General features: G+C 39.5%; 1 protein-coding gene across 2 annotated transcripts in view; it reads left to right on the top strand.

Moving 5' to 3' along the window:
• The window catches only part of SLC9A9 (solute carrier family 9 member A9), a 280377-nt gene that overhangs the window by 83173 nt on the left and 174409 nt on the right, over positions 1-22795 (top strand). For both annotated transcript variants that reach the window (XM_070753367.1, XM_070753366.1), the window contains exon 5: positions 17288-17403. In XM_070753367.1, coding sequence (XP_070609468.1) covers positions 17288-17403 — 116 coding nt within the window. The remainder of the gene's footprint in view (positions 1-17287; positions 17404-22795) is intronic.

Below are 22795 nucleotides of genomic sequence, written 5' to 3'. Positions count from 1 at the left end.
AAATCTTCTTACGTTTTGTATTAACTTTTGTTGTGAGCCACTCTGAGTCTAAGAAGGGCAGCATAGAAATCTAATAAACAAATACATAAATAAATAAACAAACAAATAAATAAATAAATGTTTTGTAATTGACTAGGAACACAATGGTAGCCATTTTCTGGAAATCCTCATGTCATGTTTTCAACATTTAACATAACATAATTTAAGATACTTCGTGATTTTTATAATTTGGCAGTAAAAGCAGGAAGAAAACAGGATAGAAAACATTCAGGTCTGTATCTTCAAGCAAAGTTAGTCAGATTCAAACCTTGCTTTTAAAATTGTTATTTAATAAGGGTTAATTTTAAGCCATGGATCATGCATGAAAACTGAATCTCAACAGCTATTTTCCGTTCTGGAACATTCAGTTTTGGAACATTTAAAGAAAAAGTATTCTGAAAAGGTGACCAAACTCTTTTATGCATTTTTTAAACCAGAGTATTGAGGGAGTCTTTGTGTGTATCAGGATTATGTGAAAGTCTAAACCACCTCCTGCCGCTTTCCACAACCGATAAGGGCCCACAGGATTGGTCTTCTTTCGGTTCCATCAGCTAAACAATGTTGGCGGTCAGGCCTGCGGGGGAGGGTCTTCTCTGTGGCTGCTCTGTCTGTTTGGAACTAACTATCTTCCAAGATACGGAGTACCCCCACCTTATTGGCCTTCTGAAAAGCTGTAAAGACCTGCTCTTCCGACAGGCCTGGGGTAATTGATCAGATGGCACACCATTGGGATCTGACCAGGAAAGACATGCATTGTTATTTGTTTGTTTGTTTGTTTGTTTGTTTTTGTTTGTTTGTTGAGTTGAGTTGAGTTGAGTTGAGTTGAGTTGAGTTGATTTGATTTGATTTGATTTGATTTGATTTGTATGCCGCCTCACTCCGTAGACTCGGGGCGGCTAGCAACAGTAATAAAACAACATATAACAAATCTAATATTTAAAATAACTAAAAACCCTTATTAAAAACCAAACATACACACAAATATACCATGCATAAATTGTATAGGCCTGGGGGGAATGAATATCTCAATTCCCCCATGCCTGACGACAGAGGTGGGTTTTGAGGAGCTTACGAAAGGCAAGGAGGTGGGGGATTCTGATCTCTGGGGGGAGCTGATTCCAGATTCCAGAGTAGCTGTTTTAATTATAAAATGTGGGGTTTAATCATTTTGTATTGTTCTTAGGGGGTTATATTGTATTTTATATCTATTTGGCTGTGAGTCACCCAGGATCCTCTGGGAGTGGGGGCACAAATAGGTCCAAACAAACAAACAAACAAACAAACAAACAAACAAACAAACAAACAGTTGTTTCTTCAGAGGTTTGGTAGAAAATTCAAATGTCAGAAGACAGCAGAATAAAATACTCTTGTTTAGTAAAGTTACTACTTATTAGACTTGTATGCCGCCCTTCTCCCAAAACCTGGGGCAGCATAAAGTTCCATGTTTCATGTGTGTGTCTGTGCGTTCCAGAACCATAAAGCATCCCTTAACCTTAAATATGGGGCAGATGTATGGAGGTTTCTTCTCTAGTCATGCCTGGAGGCAATTCCTCTTTGATTAGGACACCCTTTCCCAGTTCAAATATTATTGTGATTGCAGTTCCAGGTTGCCATCCAACTGCATTGCCAGAACTGGAAAGTTTTGAATATAATTGCCTCTCTTATATTTTATAACCTTCCTGATTCTCATTATAAAAAGTGCCTTTTCATTTTATTTATCTGCATAAATGAATCAGTTGACTTTAAAAAAAAATCTGTCATTGAACAGATTTTGGAGTCCAATATTCTATGAAGTTAAACAGAAGCCAGTAACAGTTTTCATTGATTGATTGATTGATTGATTGATTGATTGATTGATTGATTGATTGTTGGAGTTGAAAGGGACCATGCAGGGACCAACCCCCTGCCTGAACAGGAATCCTAAAGCACCCCAGCCAAGTGGTAGTCCAATCTCCTCTTGAAAGTGTCCAGAGTTGGGGAGTTCACAACCTCCGCAGGCAGGTTGTTCCAATGGTTGATCGCTCTGACCGTCAGGAAGTTCTTCCTTACTTCTAGGTTGAATCTCTCCTTGGTCAGCTTCCAGCCGTTGTTCTTCGTTCGGCCCTCTGGTGCTCTGGAGAATAGAGTGACCCCCTCCTCTCTGTGGCAACCCCTCATATACCTGTATACAGCTATCATGTCCCCTCTGGCCCTCCTTTTCTCAAGGCTATCTATGCCCAGTTCCCGCAATCTCTCTTCATAAGTCTTGGTTTCAAGTCCCCTAATGATTTTGGTTGCTCTTTTCTGCACCTTCTCGAGAGTTTCAATGTCTCTTTTGAAGTGTGGTGACCAGAACTGGATGCAATACTCCAGATGTGGTCTGACCAGGGCGTAGTAGAGTGATATTAATACTTCCCTGGTCTTGGAGTGTATCCCTCTGTTGATGCAGCTTAGGACGGTGTTGGCTTTTTTGGCCGCTGCTGCACATTGCTGGCTCATGTTTAGTTGATTATCCACCAAGACTCCAAGATCTCTTTCGCAGTTACTGCTGCTAAGTGGGGTTTCTCCCAGGATGTATGTTTGTCTAGGTTTTTTTTTACCAAGGTGAAGGACTTTGCTCTTGTCGACGTTGAACATCATGTTGTTAGTGTGGGCCCATAGCGTTAATCGTTCTAGATCTTTCTGTATTTTGAGCCTGTCCTCTAGGGACAGGGGGGGACACCAACCCTGAAAAATACTTTCTAGGGCTACTCAACTGTGGCTACTCTGGATCTACACCAAGTGATCTTATATAATCATTATATAGTCATCGAGACATTATCGGGACAGTATCCGGGTATTAAAAAAAAATATTTTCTCCACAGTAAAATAAAACAATATATGGTTATAAACACAACAACAATGCTTAAAATCAATCCCATATATAAACTTTTCTTTTCTTTTTACTCACTCAACAAAGGTATCCCATTGCTTAAAAGATTCTCTAATTGCCAAATAGAGACCTTTTAGTTATTAAAATGACTGCTCAAAACTACTATTTTGCTGGACTATGTCACATGCTTAATGAGAATTATGTAATTACAACATTTTTCATTTATTTCATTGCTGTACTTTTTATAATAGAGTTTATAGATTTCTCTATTACATAATCAACTAATCCATTGGGGAATGTTTCAAAGAGCCACAGGGGAAAAGGGAAATACCCTGAGCTACAATTTTTCAATAAGTGGAAAACTACTGAGGGAGGCACCAGCTTTTGCCTGGTACCTCTTTGCCTGGGAGATATTCCAATGTGCAGTTCACACACTTAAATATCTAACAACTTTGGCAATTCCCAATCGACCAAACACATTTCAGAGCTGAAAAATGCACATATTGTGGGAGGGAACTGGTTTTAAATGGAGAGATGAAAGTATATTTAAATATGGATTTTTTTTTCTTTCTTTTTAAAAAATGCAAATTCTGGAAGGAATTAGATGGCCCAGATATCTAGATGAGCACATAGAAAATGGTTGAACTCACTCAAGCTCCCTCAGAAGAATATCAACCAATCAAAAGAAAACCTTTCCCTTTTAAGAATCTCACAGTTTCTCAAATTATTTGGACTATGAAATTTAGTCATCCTACCTACATTTAATTGCTGATTCGTCTGAATGCCAAGCATTGAAGCAACCCAGAATATCCACAAACTTTATCAAAGAGTGCTTGATACTCCAATGATTACAGTGCAACCAGCACAAGCTAGGAAAATGGTACCACCACCATATATGAAAAATACCTCAGCAACAACCAATATTACATCTACATAGTACCACTAATACTGTACACACAAATCAATTAAAGCCCTCTCAAACATCTGAAGTAAACAAAAGACCTAGTAGCCTAAGGAAAAAAATAGGTTTAGTCATTCCATTTTCTAGCCATTATTTTTTCATATTAATTTCCCTGCACAGTTTAGGTAATCCAATCTAAAAAATGAAAATACGGTCAAACATGTTTTAATGGTTAAATTCACTCCAGATTTTACAATGAACTACTGTATTCCCTAATCTTATTTCTATTACTCCAAAAGTCACAAAGTGCTATTAATTATGTTTTTATGGTTGTATAATTGCATTTTCCAGAAATAGTGATATCCAAATCTTTTTATAAAATATCAAAAGAAGTCCATTTCAGAGCATTTTGAGTAAAAACAAATTTCTCAAGTTTTAATTAGATATTATGATATATAAAGTAACAGTTTTCTTAAAGTAATCTCGCCTGAATACTGAATATAAATGGGGAAATAAATTTATTTAATATAAACAATAGTTTTAAAGTAATTTATCTCAGTACTATATCATTTCAGGACTAGGAAACTGAATATATGCATAGGGGAAAAATTATAAAAATTATAACACAGACTAGATATACACATCATACTTAACCGTGAAAAAAACCCACGCTAAACTACAACCTAGCTTCATTACAAATTAGAAAGTTTCATGAACCTAAGAATAAAAAGTGATATTTCAACTGAAGGCAAAATAAGTCATTTTGGCCAAAATTATACCTGAACTATATTTTTTTCGAACTGCAGACTGAGGAAATCACATTTGAAATAATGTTTGTAATGCACAATACACACACAGTAAAAATCTGTAGAAAGCTACAATGCATACAAAGTATACATAAATCAATGGGTTTATCTTGCTTGCACCCTGGTCCCTATCAGTGTGTGGTGACTTCCAGATGTATTAAAACTATCACATCCTGATTAGCTTGAACAAGGGGATTCTATGAGTTGTAATCCTAACATATCTGAAGTGCATCACACTTTTTCAATACTGATGGAGGAAATTAGGAAAGGGAGTTCAGTAGATCTGAATCTCAGTGTCCACAGTGCTCAGTAGATCTGAATCTCAGTGTCCATAAATTACTTTAAAACTATTGTTTATATTAAATAAATGTATTTCCCCTGGTCCCTGTTTTAGCATACAATTTGTTCTTTCAAGGATTGGCAACTAAAGCCAGTGGTAGAGTAGCATTTGGACTTGACAGGCATATTAGTAGGGAGTAAAAGAAAATTTTATATCTGCTATATAAAGCATTCAGAATCTATTAAGTTCTAGGTTTGTACCTCACAGTAAAGTATATTTGGCTTTAGGACTCATAATTAGCCTTTGTCAACTTTGCTTTTGGTCTTTCTTTATGATGTTCTAATGATCTCTTCTGGCACTTCATCTTCTGGAACACTATAATAAATCATTGGTTTACTAAATCATGAAACCAATTGTGTTTGGCATGCAGTGAGATGATTCTCAGGAATAAATATTAAAGATATTGCTGGTGGTTTGTTAGACACTAACATAGTTGCCATAAATGCCCAGGTTGTCCCAGACCAAAATCCAGGGAATGGTAATTTAATACCAGAAGGTGAGATATTACCATCCTTGAGCTCAAATCCAGGAGAGTGGGAGGCATCTCAGAGGGATCATGAAGTTTGTACTTGAAAATAATTCCCAGCTTATCTTAATTATATATCAGAATGTTTTATCAGAAAAACAATTTGATGGACAAGTGCAAATGAAGATTTAAATGTAAGTTGTATAAATGTTTATACAGTAGATATTTAATCAAGCAGTTTATGTTGATAAAGCATTTTCATACTGATACACAACTGGGAAAACCAGTCATTATAGCACATTGTTACAATGGCACCAGCTCTTAGGTAATTTATTTTACAGCTTCTTTTGCTTTTTCTATATTTTTTCTCTAGGGAAGCCTTTCCAAATGCATTATTAATTGCTTCAATATAGTTGAAGTCAAAATTAAGTTCACTAGCTCTGATTAATTTCATAAGGTTATTCATTGGTCTGTATAAATGTTTCTAAAAGTTCATTTACTTAATATGTATATAATTGGATTCTTTGAAAAATGTGTGAAAGCAGTATAAGGAACTAAGATAAGCTTTATGGCTTGATTTAAAATTCAAATAATTTGGAGTAAGGTGAAAAATTCAGCAACATCAAATTTTGAACTGTCTAAGTTGATAAAGTTTCATGCTTCATTTGTCTTCGTAATTATGAGATTTCAGTCATTATTTAGAGACTAAGTAGTGTACATATTCTTCACAGCAGTTCCGTAATAAAGTATCTAATGTAAATTGAACCCTAACTACGATGTTCCTCGGTTTGGCTTTTCTTTATTGACAGGTTCATTTAATTAAACAAACATCTACTTTCGCCTAGTGTGAATTGATTTTCATATTTTTATCTAAAATGCAACAAAAGTTTATGAATAGTGAACAAATTAAACCAAATAATTTTAATGTACAAAATATGGCTATTTCATACAAACTGTTAAGAAATGTGTGAAGAACGAGTACAGCATCCTGATATTATACCCGTCTCTCTATTCACTGTTTATCATTCATTCTGTTTGTCATTCATTCATTCAAATGGAGGTCTAAAAAGAAATACAATTCTGTTGGTTTTTGGTAATTTTTTTCCACATGATCCTAGAACTTCTTTTATTGGAAAGCTATGGTATGCTTCCCATTCAGTGGGTTATTTAGAAACATAGAATCATAGAAGACTGACGGCAGAAAAAGACCTCATGGTCCATCTAGTCTGCCCTTATACTATTTCCTGTATTTTATCTTACAATGGATATATGTTTATCCCAGGCAGGTTTAAATTCAGTTACTGTGGATTTACCAACCACGTCTGCTGGAAGTTTGTTCCAAGGATCTACTACTCTTTCAGTGAAATAATATTTTCTCACATTGCTTTTGATCTTTCCCCCAACTAACTTCAGATTGTGTCCCCTTGTTCTTGTGTTCACTTTCCTATTAAAAACACTTCCCTCCTGAACCTTATTTAACCCTTTAACATATTTAAATGTTTCGATCATGTCCTCCCTTTCCCTTCTGTCCTCCAGACTATACAGATTGAGTCCATTAAGTCTTTCCTGATACGTTTTATGCTTAAGACCTTCCACCATTCTTGTAGCCCATCTTTGGACCCGTTCAATTTTGTCAATATCTTTTTGTAGCTGAGGTCTCCAGAACTGAACACAGTATTCCAAATATGGTCTCACCAGCGCTGTATATAGGGGGATCACAATTTATTTATTTATTTATTGTTTGTTTGTTTCTATGTTGTTTGTTGTTTGTTTATATTTCTATGCCACCCAACTCCCTAGGGACTCAGGGCAACTCACAACAAAAATAAACATGGATCAATATAAAAACATTTCAATTTAAAATAATTGCAGCCTTTAATCATTATTAGATGATAGCAAATAATTCCCTGTCATCTAATGCAGTGTTTCCCAACCTTTTTTGAGCCGCGGCACATTATGCATATTTTCAAAATCCTGGGGAACACTGAACGGGGGGTGGCTAAAGAAAAGTTTTGACAAAAAAAAATCTTCCTCCATTTCGCTCTATTTCTCCCTCACTCTTTCTCTCTCTTCCTTCCCTTCTTTCTCTCTCTCATCCCTCTTTCTTTCTTCCTCTCTTTCTTCCTCTCTTTCTCTCTCCCTCCTTCCCTCCCTATATGTCTTTCTCTCTCCCTTGCTCTCTCTGCCTCTCTTGCTATCTCTCTTTCATTCTCTCTCTTTCTTTCTCTTTCTCTCTTTCTCTGTCTCTCTTTCTCTCTCTCTTGCTAGCTCTCTTTCTCTCTCTTTCTCTCTCTCTCTCTCTGCCTCTCTTGCTATGTCTCTCTTGCTCTGTCTCTCTTTCTCTCTCTTCCTTTCTTCTCTGCGGAGGCCGGCGAAGGTTTTTCTTATTTTAAATGTTCTGGGTGGCAGGGGGATGCGGAGCCCGCACGCACCCCCCCCCCCGACATTCCAAATTCTGCCTCAGCTGTGAGAAGAACGCCTGCCCCGCCTGTCCTGCAGCCCTTTCGCTGACAGCCTGGGACAAAAGCGCTCCGTGAAGGGACTGCAAGAGGGGCCGGGCGGGCATTAGCAGCCGGATGAGGAGGACGAGAAGCCGCTGCAGCCACCCCCAATCCCCCCCTTCCCTGGGTGCCTTCCAAAGGCCCCTGGAAAAAGGCAGGAGGTAGCAACAAGGCGCGAGGACAAGCAGGCAGCTTGGCGGAGGGGAAGCGCTGAGGGGCTCTCCTCCTTCCCCACCCCCACGCTTCTCTCCCGCCCTGGCTTTTGCTTTGCCCACAGATTTCCCCGCAGTTCAAAAGGAGGCAAGAGGTGGCCTGGATGAAATTGCGGGGAAATCATGGGGCGAAGCGAAAGCCAGGGCGGGAGAGAAGCGCGGGGGTGGGGAAGGAGGAGAGCCCCTCAGCGCTTCCCCTCCGCCAAGCTGCCTGCTTGTCCTCGCGCCTCGTTGCTACCTCATGCTGCTCCCACCATGGCTGCGTGCGGTTCCGGTGCCCCTGGCTCAAGGTCGTCCTGTGGCTGGTCTTTGGCTTTACGGTTGCTTTCTGGTTCCCTCTCCTCCCTCCGCCTGTGTCTACCGCCAGCGCCTCATTCCTCGGAGCTGCCGCTTCCTTCCAGGCAGCCCAGCCACGCTGCCGTAGAAAGTGCAGAGGTTATTGCCGCCACCTCTGCCTCCACTCAGGGAGCCATCGTGGTTGAGCTGAGCGAGAGGAAAAGGCGCGGTGACCACGGTGGCTCCCTGAGTGGAGGCAGAAGCGGTGGCAATAACCTCTGTGCTTTCTACGGCAGTGTGGCTGAGCTGGACGGAGGGAAGCGGCAGCTCCCACTCGAGGAACCCACGGCAACGGGCGACGGCTTGGTGGGAGGCGACGGCGGGAGACACAGGCGGTGGGAGGAGAGGGAACCAGGAAGCGACTGTGAAGCCCAAGACCACCCACAGGACGACACTCAGGCAGGGGCGCCGGTAGCGCCCCGCCCAGCTTGAGCTTCTCGCGGCACACCTGGCCATGTCTCGCGGCACACTACTGTGCCGCGGCACACCGGTTGGGAAACGCTGATCTAATGGTCATCCAGATTTTTGCAATCTAGACATTTTTAGAGTATTTCCCTCAATGCAATATAACAAGGATAAAGAAAGCAAGAACCTAACCAATTTGAAGCCATTATATTAAGAACAGAGCACAGTGGGTCAACTTACAGGATATTTAAAACACTGGTGGCTTGCATTCACAATATCTGAACAGATAAATCAATCATAACAAATTAAGGCCTTTTGGGAAGCTTACTCAACTGCTCATGAATAAAGGAGTTGTCTTTTGGCAAGTGCAATTTTAAAAATCTTAATTATCTTTTTCCAAATAAAGCCATCGATCTAGATTGGAAATAGGCAAAAGGATACTTATGCTACTGGGGTGGGTTCTAATTTACCTTGCTGCTGGTTTGCTTCCTCCCATGCCACATGGGCACAACTTGAAGCCGTACTGTACCAAAAGATCAAAACAAAATTGCCCCAAAAAACCAAAAATAAGGCAGCAATGAATGTGCAGTGCTGGCAACTCATCTTCTGCTCATACGCAGGAGAAAAAAATGGGGAAAAATTCTCTCCAAAAAACTAATCTAAAAAAATTCCAAAGATTCCCCAAAAGGGATGGTGGCATTCACAGACCAGCACTGATGGACCTGGTTCTGTGATGTCATCATGACATCACCAGAAGCTTGCTACCAGTTCGGGTGAACTGGTCCAAACCTACCTCTGCTTACACATAAGGAAAATATATCCAAAATTCCTATTATTGCCCATAGATGTCTTAAAAATATTTATTTATTTATTTATTCAATTTTTATGCTGCCCTTCTCCTTAGACTCAGGGTGGCTTACAACATGTTAGCAATAGCACTTTTTTAACAAAGCTAGGCTATTGCCCCCACAATCCAGGTCATCATTTTACCCACCTCAGAAGGATGGAAGGCTGAGTCAACCTTGAGCCAGTGATGAGATTTGAACAGCTGACCTTCAGATCTACAAGTCAGCTTCAGTGGCCTGCAGTACAGCATGTTGGTATGCCTCGGTATAGCTAGGCTATGAGACCTTTGACATACACTGAGCAGAGAATTTTAACAGAGTGTGGATATGTGATAAAGCCAAAGAAAAAGACACAGACTTAGTTATGCTTAATAAGTACTATTTACATATATACAAAATAGAAACAATCCATAACAAGCACTAAGCCATACAATATAATAAGCACTAAGCAAATACACTCCCCCCTCAAGGCAAAGCAAAAGTGAATGAGTGTTAAAGCATCATTGAGGGAAGGAGTACTGGCGCCCTCTTATGGCGAACCAGCCCAAAATATTTAAAGTGAGAGTACAAGAGACTACAATAAGTGGTTTACAATGGCAAACCCTAACAACCACCTTGTACTAATACAGCACTCTACCTGCTGTGCCACCCCGGCTCAGATATCTATAGTAGGCTTGGTACAGAGGTGAAAATACTTTGAATTGCAGTCAGAAGTTGACTGTGGGCCAGTACAGCTCTTGGATTAGATGAATTATATGGATAAATTTAGTCTACCCATAGCTATCCATGCAACTGCAATTTGAACAAGTTTAAACTTCTACATATTTTTCAGGGCAAACTCATGGAGAGCAAATTGCAGTAATACAACCATCAGCTCAGAAGGAGTTGAGTGTGCACTGAGTCATGAAAGGTTTGGAACGATTACAGCAAATGGATAAAATCTGTCCTAATCAAGCAGGGGCCATAAGACCAGGGAAAACCCAAATTTCAAATCAGCTGTGGTACAGGGGACTGTAATTCTGTTCAGAGATATCATTGAACCTCAATTCACGTCTAGTTCAACTTACTGTGATAGTAAAATATTCCTTTCTTTAAAATAAATGACTAACTAGGCAGCTGACATGCCTTTCAATTCCAAGAAGGACATGGAGACATGCTTTAAATATTAAAAAGATAGATACCTGCAATAAAACAGTTTGTTTGTAAGTCTGTCTACTTGCCAGCAGAAATAGACCAATTGATTATACAATTATATTGAGGGAAAGTGCTGGTGACAGGGAATGATGATTTCAATCTGCCTTCTGGCAAATATGTCTTTTTATCAGTTACCCCAAATATAATAACCATTTTATGGATGCAAAAGTACCTGCCTAGTCACAGCTATTTTGTGACAAACTCTTTAAATTCTCAATGTACCTAATACTCTGCTTGTGCTTGTCATACAGAATGAACAAATATCCTGTCCCTCAATTGCCTCAGTTTTATTGTGTTACATTTACCCTGTTCTGAGATAACAACCAAATATTTCATTATATTCGAGTGTTTGTTTTCAGACAGTATCAGCTGTAAAGAAGCTTTAGGCTATAAGGTAATCACGTCTAGGGACAGAACATCCTGAGGGCATCTAATAGGAGCAGGATATTGCAGTGGGCTAGAAATACATTGGGAAATTGAGATGTGCATTAAAATTATCAGAGCACAAAACTGTGTTTAATACAATTCTAGTACAACGAAATCCATTAATGTTTTAGCAAGATTACAAGAAGAAGACATGATTTAACAATGGTGAATGCCTCTCCTTGACATTCAATCGATACATAGACTTCAGGTGCCTGGACAAGGAGAATTCAGCGTGGCTGAACAATACAAAGAACAGACCAACATATAAACAAAGATGTCAACTCAATTTAATTTTTTTCTTTGTGATTTTAAATGAATGCCAACTTCAGTAGTGCGCAGTTGCTAACTTCAATTGCATGAATTCAGTTGCTGGTTTTATTTAGTACTGTACCCTCACATGCTAAATTCCATTTATTTTTAAACACAGGGAGGTATGTGAAGATGCCTCAGTTTTCTCTTAGCCAATACTGAGCCTTCACACAGCCTACTAGAGTGTATAGTTCCATGTGTTGTCTGAAGTAAGGCAGTTTGGATAATTAATTGAAACCATAATTGAGAAAATAATCTGTGAAGAATACCTTGCGGTATATCAATCATTTTGCTTGTAATTTATTTATTTATTTATTTTATTTATTTATTAGATTTGTATGCCGCCCCTCTCCATAGACTCAGGGCGGCAATTTGTTTCCATGTAGATTTAACAGGGTGAAGGAACATATATGATTGATGTCTGTTAATTGTTGTGATCGTACTGAAAGTGTCAGGTTCCAGGAAGCTGTTGGAATACAAAAGCTCAAACACACTCCTCCTGCACGTGAAATCCTTTAATTCACCAGCTCCTGGCACTCACAAACCATCATTACAAGAATTAGAAGTTTGTCAGCAGCAGTACCAAAGGATCTCAGCGGACATTTGAAAACCATTGGAATTGACAAAATCTCCATCTGTCAATTGCAAAAGGCCGCTTTACTGGGATCGGCAAACATAATTCGCCGCTACACCACGCAGTCCTAGGCGCTTGGGAAGCACCCGACTGGTGATGAAATACCAAATCCAGCATAGTGATCTCGTTTGCTCACATCCTATGGCATCTCAGGACTCCTCCACAACTGGATTACTGCATTCCTGTCAAACAGGCAACAAATTGTCAAAATTGGTTGCACCATCTTCACCCCCGCCCCTGTCTTAAGCGGTGTTCCCCAGGGAAGCGTACTAGGTCCTACTCTCTTCATTCTCTACATCAGTGACCTCTGTGACCATATCGAAAGCAACTGTGTTCTTTTTGCCGACGATGTGAAACTTTTCAACACCACTGACAACACACTCACTCTCCAAAAAGACCTGGACTTTGTCTTAGACTGGTCTAACACCTGGCAACTTCGAATATCAACCAACAAATGCTCTATCCTCTACATCGGCAAAATGAATCCAAACCGCACATACGAACTGAATAAACAATCTCTCACTGTTAACCCACATTCTGTAAAAGACCTTGGAATACTAATATCGAATAACCTAAGTGCTAAAGCCCACTGCAACAATCTCGCCCAAAAAGGTTCAAGAGTTGTTAACCTGATCCTACGCAGCTTCTGCTCAGGCAATCTCACACTACTCACAGGAGCCTACAAAACTTTTGCCAGACCCATCCTAGACTACTGCTCATCTGTATGGAACCCATACCACATCTCAGACATCAACACCCTTGAAAATGTCCAAAGATATTTCACCAGAAGAGCCCTTCACTCCTCCACTCGAAACAGAATATCCTACGAAAATAGACTAACAATCCTGGGCCTAGAAAGCCTAGACCTATGGTGCCTAAAACACGATTTGAGTATTGCCCACAAGATCATATGCTGCAACGTCCTACCGGTCAATGACTACTTCAGCTTCATCCGCAATAACACAAGAGCACGCAACAGATTCAAACTTAATACGAACCGCTCCAAACTTGACTGTAAAAAATATGATTTCAACAATCGAGTTATCGAAGCGTGGAACTCATTACCGGACTCAATTGTGTCAACCCCTAACCAGTGTTCCCTCTAATTTTTTTGGGGGGGTGGGCGGAAAAGTATAGTGTTTGAGCGGCAGTCCCTTTGGGACTGGACGGCACAGAAATAATAAATAAATAAATAAACAAACAAACAAAAAACCCACCCTGTTTTGCCTCAGATAATTTCAAAATAAAATACTGTACTGTGTGTCTATAACAGTGAGCTCATAATAGGGCAACTCTATCAATATCAAAATGCCACTTAAATAGTTGAGCTAGTTTCAAACTAGATTTTGATTTTCTTTCTCCCTTCCTTACTCCCATTCTTTTTCTTTCTCTTTTCCTTCCTCTCTTTTTTCTATCTGTTTCTCTCTCTTCCTCTCTTCCTCTCTCTCTCCTTCCCTCTCACTCTTTCCCTCTCGGCTTCTGGGCAGGTTTGGAAAACTCTGAGTTGATGATGATTTTTAAGTGAGCGATTGCTCACTGCTCAGCTTAGAGGGAACTATGCCCCTAACCCCCAACATTTCTCCCTTAGACTCTCCACGATTGACCTCTCCAGGTTCCTAGGAGGCCAGTAAGGAGCGTCCATAAGTGCACTGGTGTGCCTTTCGTCCCCTGTCCAATTGTCTTTCCTTTCTTTCTCCTATCTTATATATTCTCTTCCTTTCTTATATCCTATCCTCTAAGTTCACTTTCACCCTCATTTATATTACCACATGTCTATTTTTCTTCCTATGTATTTGTGTATTGGACAAATGAATAAATAAAAATAAATAAATAAACTTCCCAGTGTTATCTCCATCTATTTAGCATGTAATGCGCCCCACACCACTCCTGCTGTTCCATGCCACAAGCCATGATTACACAGCTGCTGAAGACAAGTGGTGGTTTAATTTGGTTTCTCCAGTCTTTGCAGGATGATTGTTGTCTTGCAAACATCAGGATGTTTTCCCCACAGTATGAGACGTTCTCCACCCCAATGGCAGCCCCAAAAGGCGGGGTTGACATGTTGCCCCTCTACCACAAAGGTGCCTAAAAGAGAAAAGGTAGTGTTCTGTTCTTTAAGGCTTTAAAAAAAAAGAGGGACTCTGAGGCAGCGAGGAGGAGCACGTGCCCCCCATATATCTGGTGTGAGGCTGCCTTCCATTCCATATACTGCGCCAGAGAGATAAAACCAGGGGGAATGGCAGGAAACTGGCCGGGCCTTCGTGTTGCTCTCAAATTTCCTGGGAAATTATTCTGGGCTCGGGTTCTTAAGTAGAAAATGGTTCCTAAGTAGAGGCAAAAAAATCTGGAACACCCGGTTCTTATCTAGAAAAGTTCTTAAGTAGAGGCGTTCCTAAGCAAAGGTACCACTGTACTTGCATTATTAGTATAAAATAAATCAATAACAGCTGAAAAGCTGCTAAACAAACCCTTTAGCAGCATCAGAGGTCACCAATACTATTCCTTGTGTTGTGCTAATTCTGTGAAATGTCTATAATTTTAGACAGACTACAGGTACAAGTACAAGCTATCTACATTGCCTTGACTTATAACAGTTTGTTTAGGGACAATTCAAACTTACAATGGCACTTAAAAAGTGACTTATGACCATTTTTCCCAGTTAGAACCTTTGCAGCATCCCCATGATCATGTGATCAAAATTCAGTCACTTGGCAAGAGGTTCATATTTATAATAGTTGTGGTGCCCCACCACACCTTTTAAACAAGGAAAGTCAATGAGAGAAGCCAGATTCATAGAAACATAGAAGTCTGACGGCAGAAAAAACCTCATGGTCCATCTAGTCTGCCCTTATACTATTTTCTGTATTTTATCGTAGGATGGATATATGTTTATCCCAGGCATGTTTAAATTCAGTTACGGTGGATTTATCTACCACGTCTGCTGGAAGTTTGTTCCAAGGATCTTCTACTCTTTCAGTAAAATAATATTTTCTCATGTTGCTTTTGATCTTTCCCCCAACTAACTTCAGATTGTGTCCCCTTGTTCTTGTGTTCACTTTCCTATTAAAAACACTTCACTCCTGGACCTTATTTAACCCTTTAATATATTTAAATGTTTCGATCATGTCCCCCCTTTTCCTTCTGTCCTCCAGACTATACAGATTGAGTCCATTAAGTCTTTCCTGATACGTTTTATGCTTAAGACCTTCCACCATTCTTGTAGCCCGTCTTTGGACCCGTTCAATTTTGTCAATATCTTTTTGTAGGTGAGGTCTCCAGAACTGAACACAGTATTCCAAATGTGGTCTCACCAGCATTCTATATAGCGGGATCATAATCTCCCTCTTCCTGCTTGTTATACCTCTAACTATGCAGCCAAGCATCCTACTTGCTTTCCCTACCACCTGACTCACTTAACACTGCAGTGATTCACTTAACAACTGAGGCAAGAAAGCTTGTCAAATGGATCACAACTCACTTAACAAATGTCTGACTTAACAACAAAGCTTTTGAGGAGAAATTGTGGTCCTAAGTTATGGACTGCTTGTATTCCTGATCATTCCTCTTCAGTTTGCTTTATATTGTCAAAAATAAGTGGCTGAATTATTATTATTATTATTATTATTATTATTATTATTATTATTTATTAGATTTGTATGCCGCCCCTCTCTGTAGACTCGGGGCAGCTCACAACAGTGATAAAAACAATACATAATGACAAATCTAATAATTAGAATCTAAAATAGCAATTATACATATAAAAAATCTAAAAGAGAAACCTCAATAAATAAAAGCATACATACAGTCATATTGTGCACAGAAACTACATAGGCAAAAGGAAAGTGTCTCAGTTCCCCTAAGGTTGATGATAGAGATGGGTTTTGAGGAGTTTACGAAAGACAAGGAGGGTGAGGGCAGTCCTAATCTCCGAGGGGAGCTGATTCCAGAGGTTTGGAGCCGCCACAGAGAAGGCTCTCCCCCTGGGTCCCGCCAGAGTGCATTGTTTAGTCCACGGGGCCTGGAGAAGACCAACTCTGTGAGACCTAACCGGTCACTGGGATTCGTGCGGCAGAAGGCGGTCTCGTAGATAATCTGGTCCGGTGCCATGAATGGCTTTATAGGTCATAACCAACACTTTGAATTGTGACTGGAAACTGATCAGCAACCAATGCAGACTGCAGAGTGTTGGAGTAACATGGGCATATTTAGGAAAGCCCATGATTGCTCTCGCAGCTGCATTCTGCACGATCTGAAGTTTCTGAACACTCTTCAAAGGTAGCCCCATGTAGAGAGCATTACAGTAGTTGAGCTTCGAGGTGATGAGGGCATGAGTGACTGTGAGCAGTGATTCCCGGTCCAAATAGGGCCACAACTGGTGCACCAGGCGAACCTGTGCAAATGCCCCCCCTCGCCACAGCTGAAAGATGTTTCTCTAATGTGAGCTGTGGGTCAAGGAGGACGCCCAAGTTGCGGACCCTCTCTGAGGGGGTCAATAATTCCTCCCCCCAGGGTGATGGACGGACAGATTGAATTGTCCTTGGGAGGCAAAACCCACAGCCACTCCATCTTATCCGGGTTGATTTTGAGTCTGTTGACACCCATCCAGGCCCCAACAGCCTCCAGACACCGGCACATCTACTGCTTCGTTGACTGGCATGGGGTGGAGATGTAAAGCTGGGTATCATCAGCGTACTGATGATACCTCACCCCATGCCCTTGGATGATGTCACCCAAATATCATCTGAGTGAGGAAGCTGATAATAGCCTGTGAACAAAAAATTGGGGGGGGGGGTGTTCCTTTGTTTCCCAACTGTCTATAAATTTTTGATCCAATTTTTCAGGGCTAAAATAGAAGAAGATTGACATGATAATTGCAAAGACAATAACAGCAGCAACTGAATTGATAAAAAATATAATAATGAGTAGAACACCATAGTTTAAAGCAAAGTTTGTGGGAAGACAAATTAAAACATGTATTAATTGTTCCTAATAGCCTTTTCTTCTTACTTCCCAAACCTGCAGGTTGATAATGTATGGCTTTGTAAAGGCTCTGGTGCATATCAATCAGCTGAACCCTGGTGATTTTCACTTCACTGATTGCTTATTGTTCGGTTCTATTATGTCTGCTACAGATCCAGGTAATGATATATAACATTGTATTAGAATTTTGATTCACTATGATCTTCTATTTGATTGAATAGGACTATTGATCTAGCAATTCTTTGTCATTTTCTAAAGTAAATGTATGCTGAGCTAATCAGGGATTTACTTAATCAGTTTCCATTTGTCAGTGGGTAACTCCTTGACAGTTAGTGTCAGAAATCAGAAATTGGAAAGTTGTATCCATATTTCAGGGTTCCAGTCAATTATCTTATTTATTTGAAATAAATCAAGTTGATTTTTACCACTTCCTGCATAGTATTGATGAGCTGAATTAATCTCAAAAGGCTTGAATGCAACTAAATGCAACCTTGGTAAAGTAATGGTAATTTAGTAAGGTGGTAAAATGCTTCCTAATCTAACACTGTAAATAATATGCTCTGTGTGAGAGTCATTGATTCCAGTACAAACGTTCAGGCATGTATTTGTATAGAAAGCATTTATCGGGTATAAAAGTCTAGGTTCCATATTTATTTTGTACAGTTTCTTCAGTCAGGTATCTGTGTTTATAGAGTTAAATGCTGTGCTAAGATGTATGAAATACAGCATGTAAACAAGTATTTACCACGTGAAAATTAAATAATAGAATGGTATATAGAATGAAGCAGTTTTCTGTTGTGGGTGCCCAGGTCTGAACCCAGCCTGTTCTTCCACTAATATGTGCAATAGGGTTGATATTCCTGGAGGCGTCTGTAATATGGTAAATTTATTTGTATTTGTATTTGTATTTATTAGATTTGTATGCCGCCCCTCTCCGAAGACTCAGGGCGGCTATTTATTTATTTATTTATTTATCTATCTATCTATCTATCTATCTATCTATCTATCTATCTATCTATTTATTTATTTATTTATTTATTTTGTCCAATACACAATGAGGGTTTTAGTGGGTATATATCTATATACACATAGTAAAATACATGATGAAGGTTATAGAGAAGATACTCAGAGTAAAATATGATTTAGCTTTACTAGATAAATGGTCAAAGCAATGGAAACTGCAGTTTAATGTTTCTAAATGTAAAATAATGCGCTTTGGGAAAAGGAATCCTCAATCTGATTATTGTATCGGCAGTTCTGTGTTAGCAAACCTTCAGAAGAAAAGGATTTAGGGGTAGTGATTTCTGACAGTCTCAAAATTGGGTGAACAGTGCAGTCAGGCGGTAGGGAAAGCAAGCAGGATGCTTGGCTACATAGCTAGAGGTATAAAAAGCAGGAAGAGGGAGATTATGATCCCGCTATATAGAGTGCTGGTTGAGACCACATTTGGAATACTGTGTTCAGTTCTGGAGACCTCACTACAAAAAGATATTGACAAAATTGAACGGGTCCAAAGACAGGCTACAAGAATGGTGGAAGGTCTTAAGCATAAAACGTATCAGGAAAGACTTAATGAAGTCAATCTGTATAGTCTGGAGGACAGAAGGAAAAGGCGGGACATGATCAAAACATTTAAATATGTTAAAGGGTTAAATAAGGTCCAGGAGGGAAGTGTTTTTAATAGGAAAGTGAACACAAGAACAAGGGGACACAATCTGAAGTTAGTTGGGGGAAAGATCAAAAGCAACATGAGAAAATATTATTTTACTGAAAGAGTAGTAGATCCATGGAACAAACTTCCAGCAGACGTGGTAGATAAATCCACAGTAACTGAATTTAAACATGTCTGGGATAAACATATATCCATCCTAAGATAAAATACAGAAAATAGTATAAGGGCAGACTAGATGGACCATGAGGTCTTTTTCTGCCGTCAGACTTCTATGTTTCTATGTTTCTCAATTATCCAATCCTCTATTTCCATGAAGAACTGTATTTTTCTTCTCTCTCTCTCTCTCCCTCCCTCCCTCTCTCTTTCTCTATGTCTCTTTTTTTGTGTATGGGACCTATAATGGAGAGCTGCCATCCTACTCGATATAATCAAGATTTTCTATAAATGTAAATAGCCCTGCAAGTAGTGGTGCTCATAAGTCAATGTGTGACCTGAGGGTGTAGGAAGTAAGAAGTGTACCTTACTAGATTTCAGTGATTGAATAATTTGAATTCAATAGTCATCATTCCTGAATGATCCTGTTTGGAATTGGCAAATAAGTTAGTATAAAAATCCTGCAAAAGTAAAGAAAGAACCATTTGGTTAGAATGCAATACTGCAGGTGCCTTGAGTCCTGTTGGAGTGGGTGGCATATAAATACAAATAATACATATAATATAAATAATGCAAATAATAAATAAACAAAAGAAATAACTTACTACTCACTCCAGGAGTTTGATTCTGAGCAGCTCAAGGTTGACTCGGCCTTTTATTTATTTATTTATTTATTTATTCATTCATTCATTCATTCGTTGGACTTGTATGGCGCCCCTCTCCGAAGACTCGGGGCGGCTCACAACAAGTAAAAACAGTCACAACAATCCAATTAATTAAAATATTTAACGATTTAAGAAAAACCCCATGTAATAGAAAACACACACACAAGCATACCATGTATAAATTAACATGCCCAGGGGAGATGTTTAGTTTCCCCATGCCTGACGGCAAAGGTGAGTCTTAAGGAGTTTTCGGAAGGCAGGAAGAGTAGGGGCAGTTCTAATCTCCGGGGGGAGTTGGTTCCAGAGAGCCGGCGCCGCCACAGAGAAGGCTCTTCCCCTGGGACCCGCCAACCGGCATTGTTTAGTTGACGGGACCCGGAGAAGGCCCACTCTGTGGGACCTAATCGGTCGCTGGGATTCGTGCGGCAGGAGGCGGTCTCGGAGATATTCTGGTCCGATGCCATGAAGGGCTTTAAAGGTCATAACCAACACTTTGAATTGTGACCGGAAATTGATCGGCAGCCAATGCAGACTGCGGAGTGATGGTTATCCAGTTGGTAAACTAAGGACATAGATTGTTGGGAGTAATATACGGGCTCTATAAAATGCTTAGAGTGAGCTGTAAAGCACTATGAAGTGGTATATAAGTCTAAGTGCTATTGCTATTTTTAACAGGAGATGGTTCTTGCTTGTTAGTGGTTAACTGTTGACTTTCAGCTGTTTCACGAGCTTGGGTATATTTGTATTGAAAAATATGTACATTTTCTCTTCTCTCTTTTTCACCACAATGGTTAATTATATTCTGGAACTTCTCTCTATTCATTCTATACCTTGAAGGTTCCAATAGGACAACAAAGAGCTATTATACTGGAAACTTGAATGTAGGGCTAAATGTAAAATAAAATGGGCTGTTATTTAAAAACAGAAGATAAAGAAAAAAGATGAAAAGTATACTATTGTGGGAACTCTTTACAGCAATTGTTGCCTCGCTGCCATTTAGGCTGTTCTTCCTAAAATGTTGTGACACTTAACTTATATTTATCTGTTCTGGCATATTTATAATGGGCAGAAAAATAACTTGTTTATATAAATATTGAGAATGGGCATTGTTGGGGCTGAAAAGAAATGAAAGGCATTAAAATTCACAGTGTTCCATGCATAGTGCTTTGTATAAAACATATGTGAAGAAATAATAGAAGACATTTTTGATACATTGACCGCACACTTCAATAAACAAAATAAATTGCTGTTAAGAATTCCAAAATAAATGAAGGGCAAAAGGTGATGGATCGAAAGAGTAACTGGCTGATGGAATATTCAACTTTTAGAATTTTTTTCTGAAATAAATCATTTTTCAAAATTGTTGATCTTTACAGCATTTCCGCATTACCTCTTTTTTATATATATATTTTAAGTAAAATATATAAGCGAACAACCTCAGCCGCAGCATTCACCTGTGACTGTAGGTAGTCAGATATTAAATATATAGGAAAATATATGAGTCTGTCATTGCACCTCTATAACTGTCTGGTTCAGTTCTTCAACCCAACAAGACAGACACAGAGCATAATTAGAACTGCAGAAAAAAACAATTGCTACCAACCTGTCTTCCATTGAGGACCTATATATACTTCATGAATCAAAAAGAGGTCTGTGAAAATATTTACAGACATCTCACACCCTGCACAACTAGACACAAGAACAGTTTTTTCCCTGAACACCATCACTCTGCTAAACAAATAATTCTGTCAACAACTGTCAAACTATTTACTAAGACTGCATTAATCTTCTCATCGTTCCCATCACCCATCTCCTCCACTTATGACTGTATGACTGTAACTTTGTTGCTTGTATCCTTACAATTTATATTGATTGGTTCCTAATATGATTTGATTGCTTAGTTGCACCTGGACTATCATTAAGTATTGTACTTATGATTCTTGATGAACTTTTCTTTTATGTACACTGAGAGCATATGCACCAAGACAAATTCCTTGTGCATCCAATAACACTTGGCCAGTAAAATTCTATTCTATTCTATTCTATTCTACTCTACTCTACTCTACTCTACTCTACTCTACTCTACTCTACTCTACTCTACTCTATTCATGTTGATTCATGGTTCCAACCTAGCTATGAAGGAATATATCAGCTGGGGAAAGAGTGGACAAGAGTCTTTGGATAGGGGTGGCATATAAATACAATATATATATAAATAAATAAGAGGAAATCTTGGCAATTGTACTGCAGCTTCCCAGGAAGGACAACATGCTTGAAAAAGAGGCTCAAAATTGTTCTGTCGAGCTCTCTGGTAGACTCCTCCCAAAAATGCACAGATACAATTTCAGACACACACACACACACGTTTGAACGTTCAGAACAATGTTCTTTATAATGAAAATTTACTTAAACCAAGCCCTCTTTTGGTATAGCAAAGAGCACTCCTCTCCAACCAAACTGGTAATTTGTACAAGTCCCTTATCATTTCTGTGATACTTAGCTTGCAGCTGTGAGGCAATTCACAGTCCTTCTTCTTTCACAAAGTGAAACACACTTTGCTCTGGTTTAGTTCCAAAGCGGGGGGAAATCAGCACACAAAGATCAAAGTCAGCAAAGCAAGCACAAAACACAACGATCAGATAATCCTCCACAATGGCCAAACTCACAGGCTTCTCTTTATAGCAGCCTCACTAATTACCACAGCCCCACCCAACCACAAGTGGCCTCATTTTCTTTGATAATAATCTCTCAGTTGTTGTTGCCTATGCATCGCTCTCCGCATGCGTGGCTGTATCATTAACTATTGTTCCGAATCCAAGGAGGAGCTAGATAATTGATCTGATTCTGAGCTGTCTGCCACACTCTCCTCCTCCCTGTCACTCAGGTCTTCTTGGTCAGAGGAGCCTTCATCAGCAGATTCCACCGGGGGCAAAACAGGCCTGCAGCATGTGGATGTCTCCCCCACATCCACAGTCCTTGGGGCAGGAGCTAGGCAAGAGCTAACCACAACAAAAATAAGATTGTTCTGAATTATATTAAAGAAGGAGAAATACGTTCAGG

This window comes from Erythrolamprus reginae, chromosome 5, assembly GCF_031021105.1.
Source record: "Erythrolamprus reginae isolate rEryReg1 chromosome 5, rEryReg1.hap1, whole genome shotgun sequence".
Taxonomy (NCBI): domain Eukaryota; kingdom Metazoa; phylum Chordata; class Lepidosauria; order Squamata; family Dipsadidae; genus Erythrolamprus; species Erythrolamprus reginae.
The sequence above is the reverse complement of the archived record's forward strand: the minus strand, read 5'-3'. Positions and strand labels throughout refer to the sequence as shown.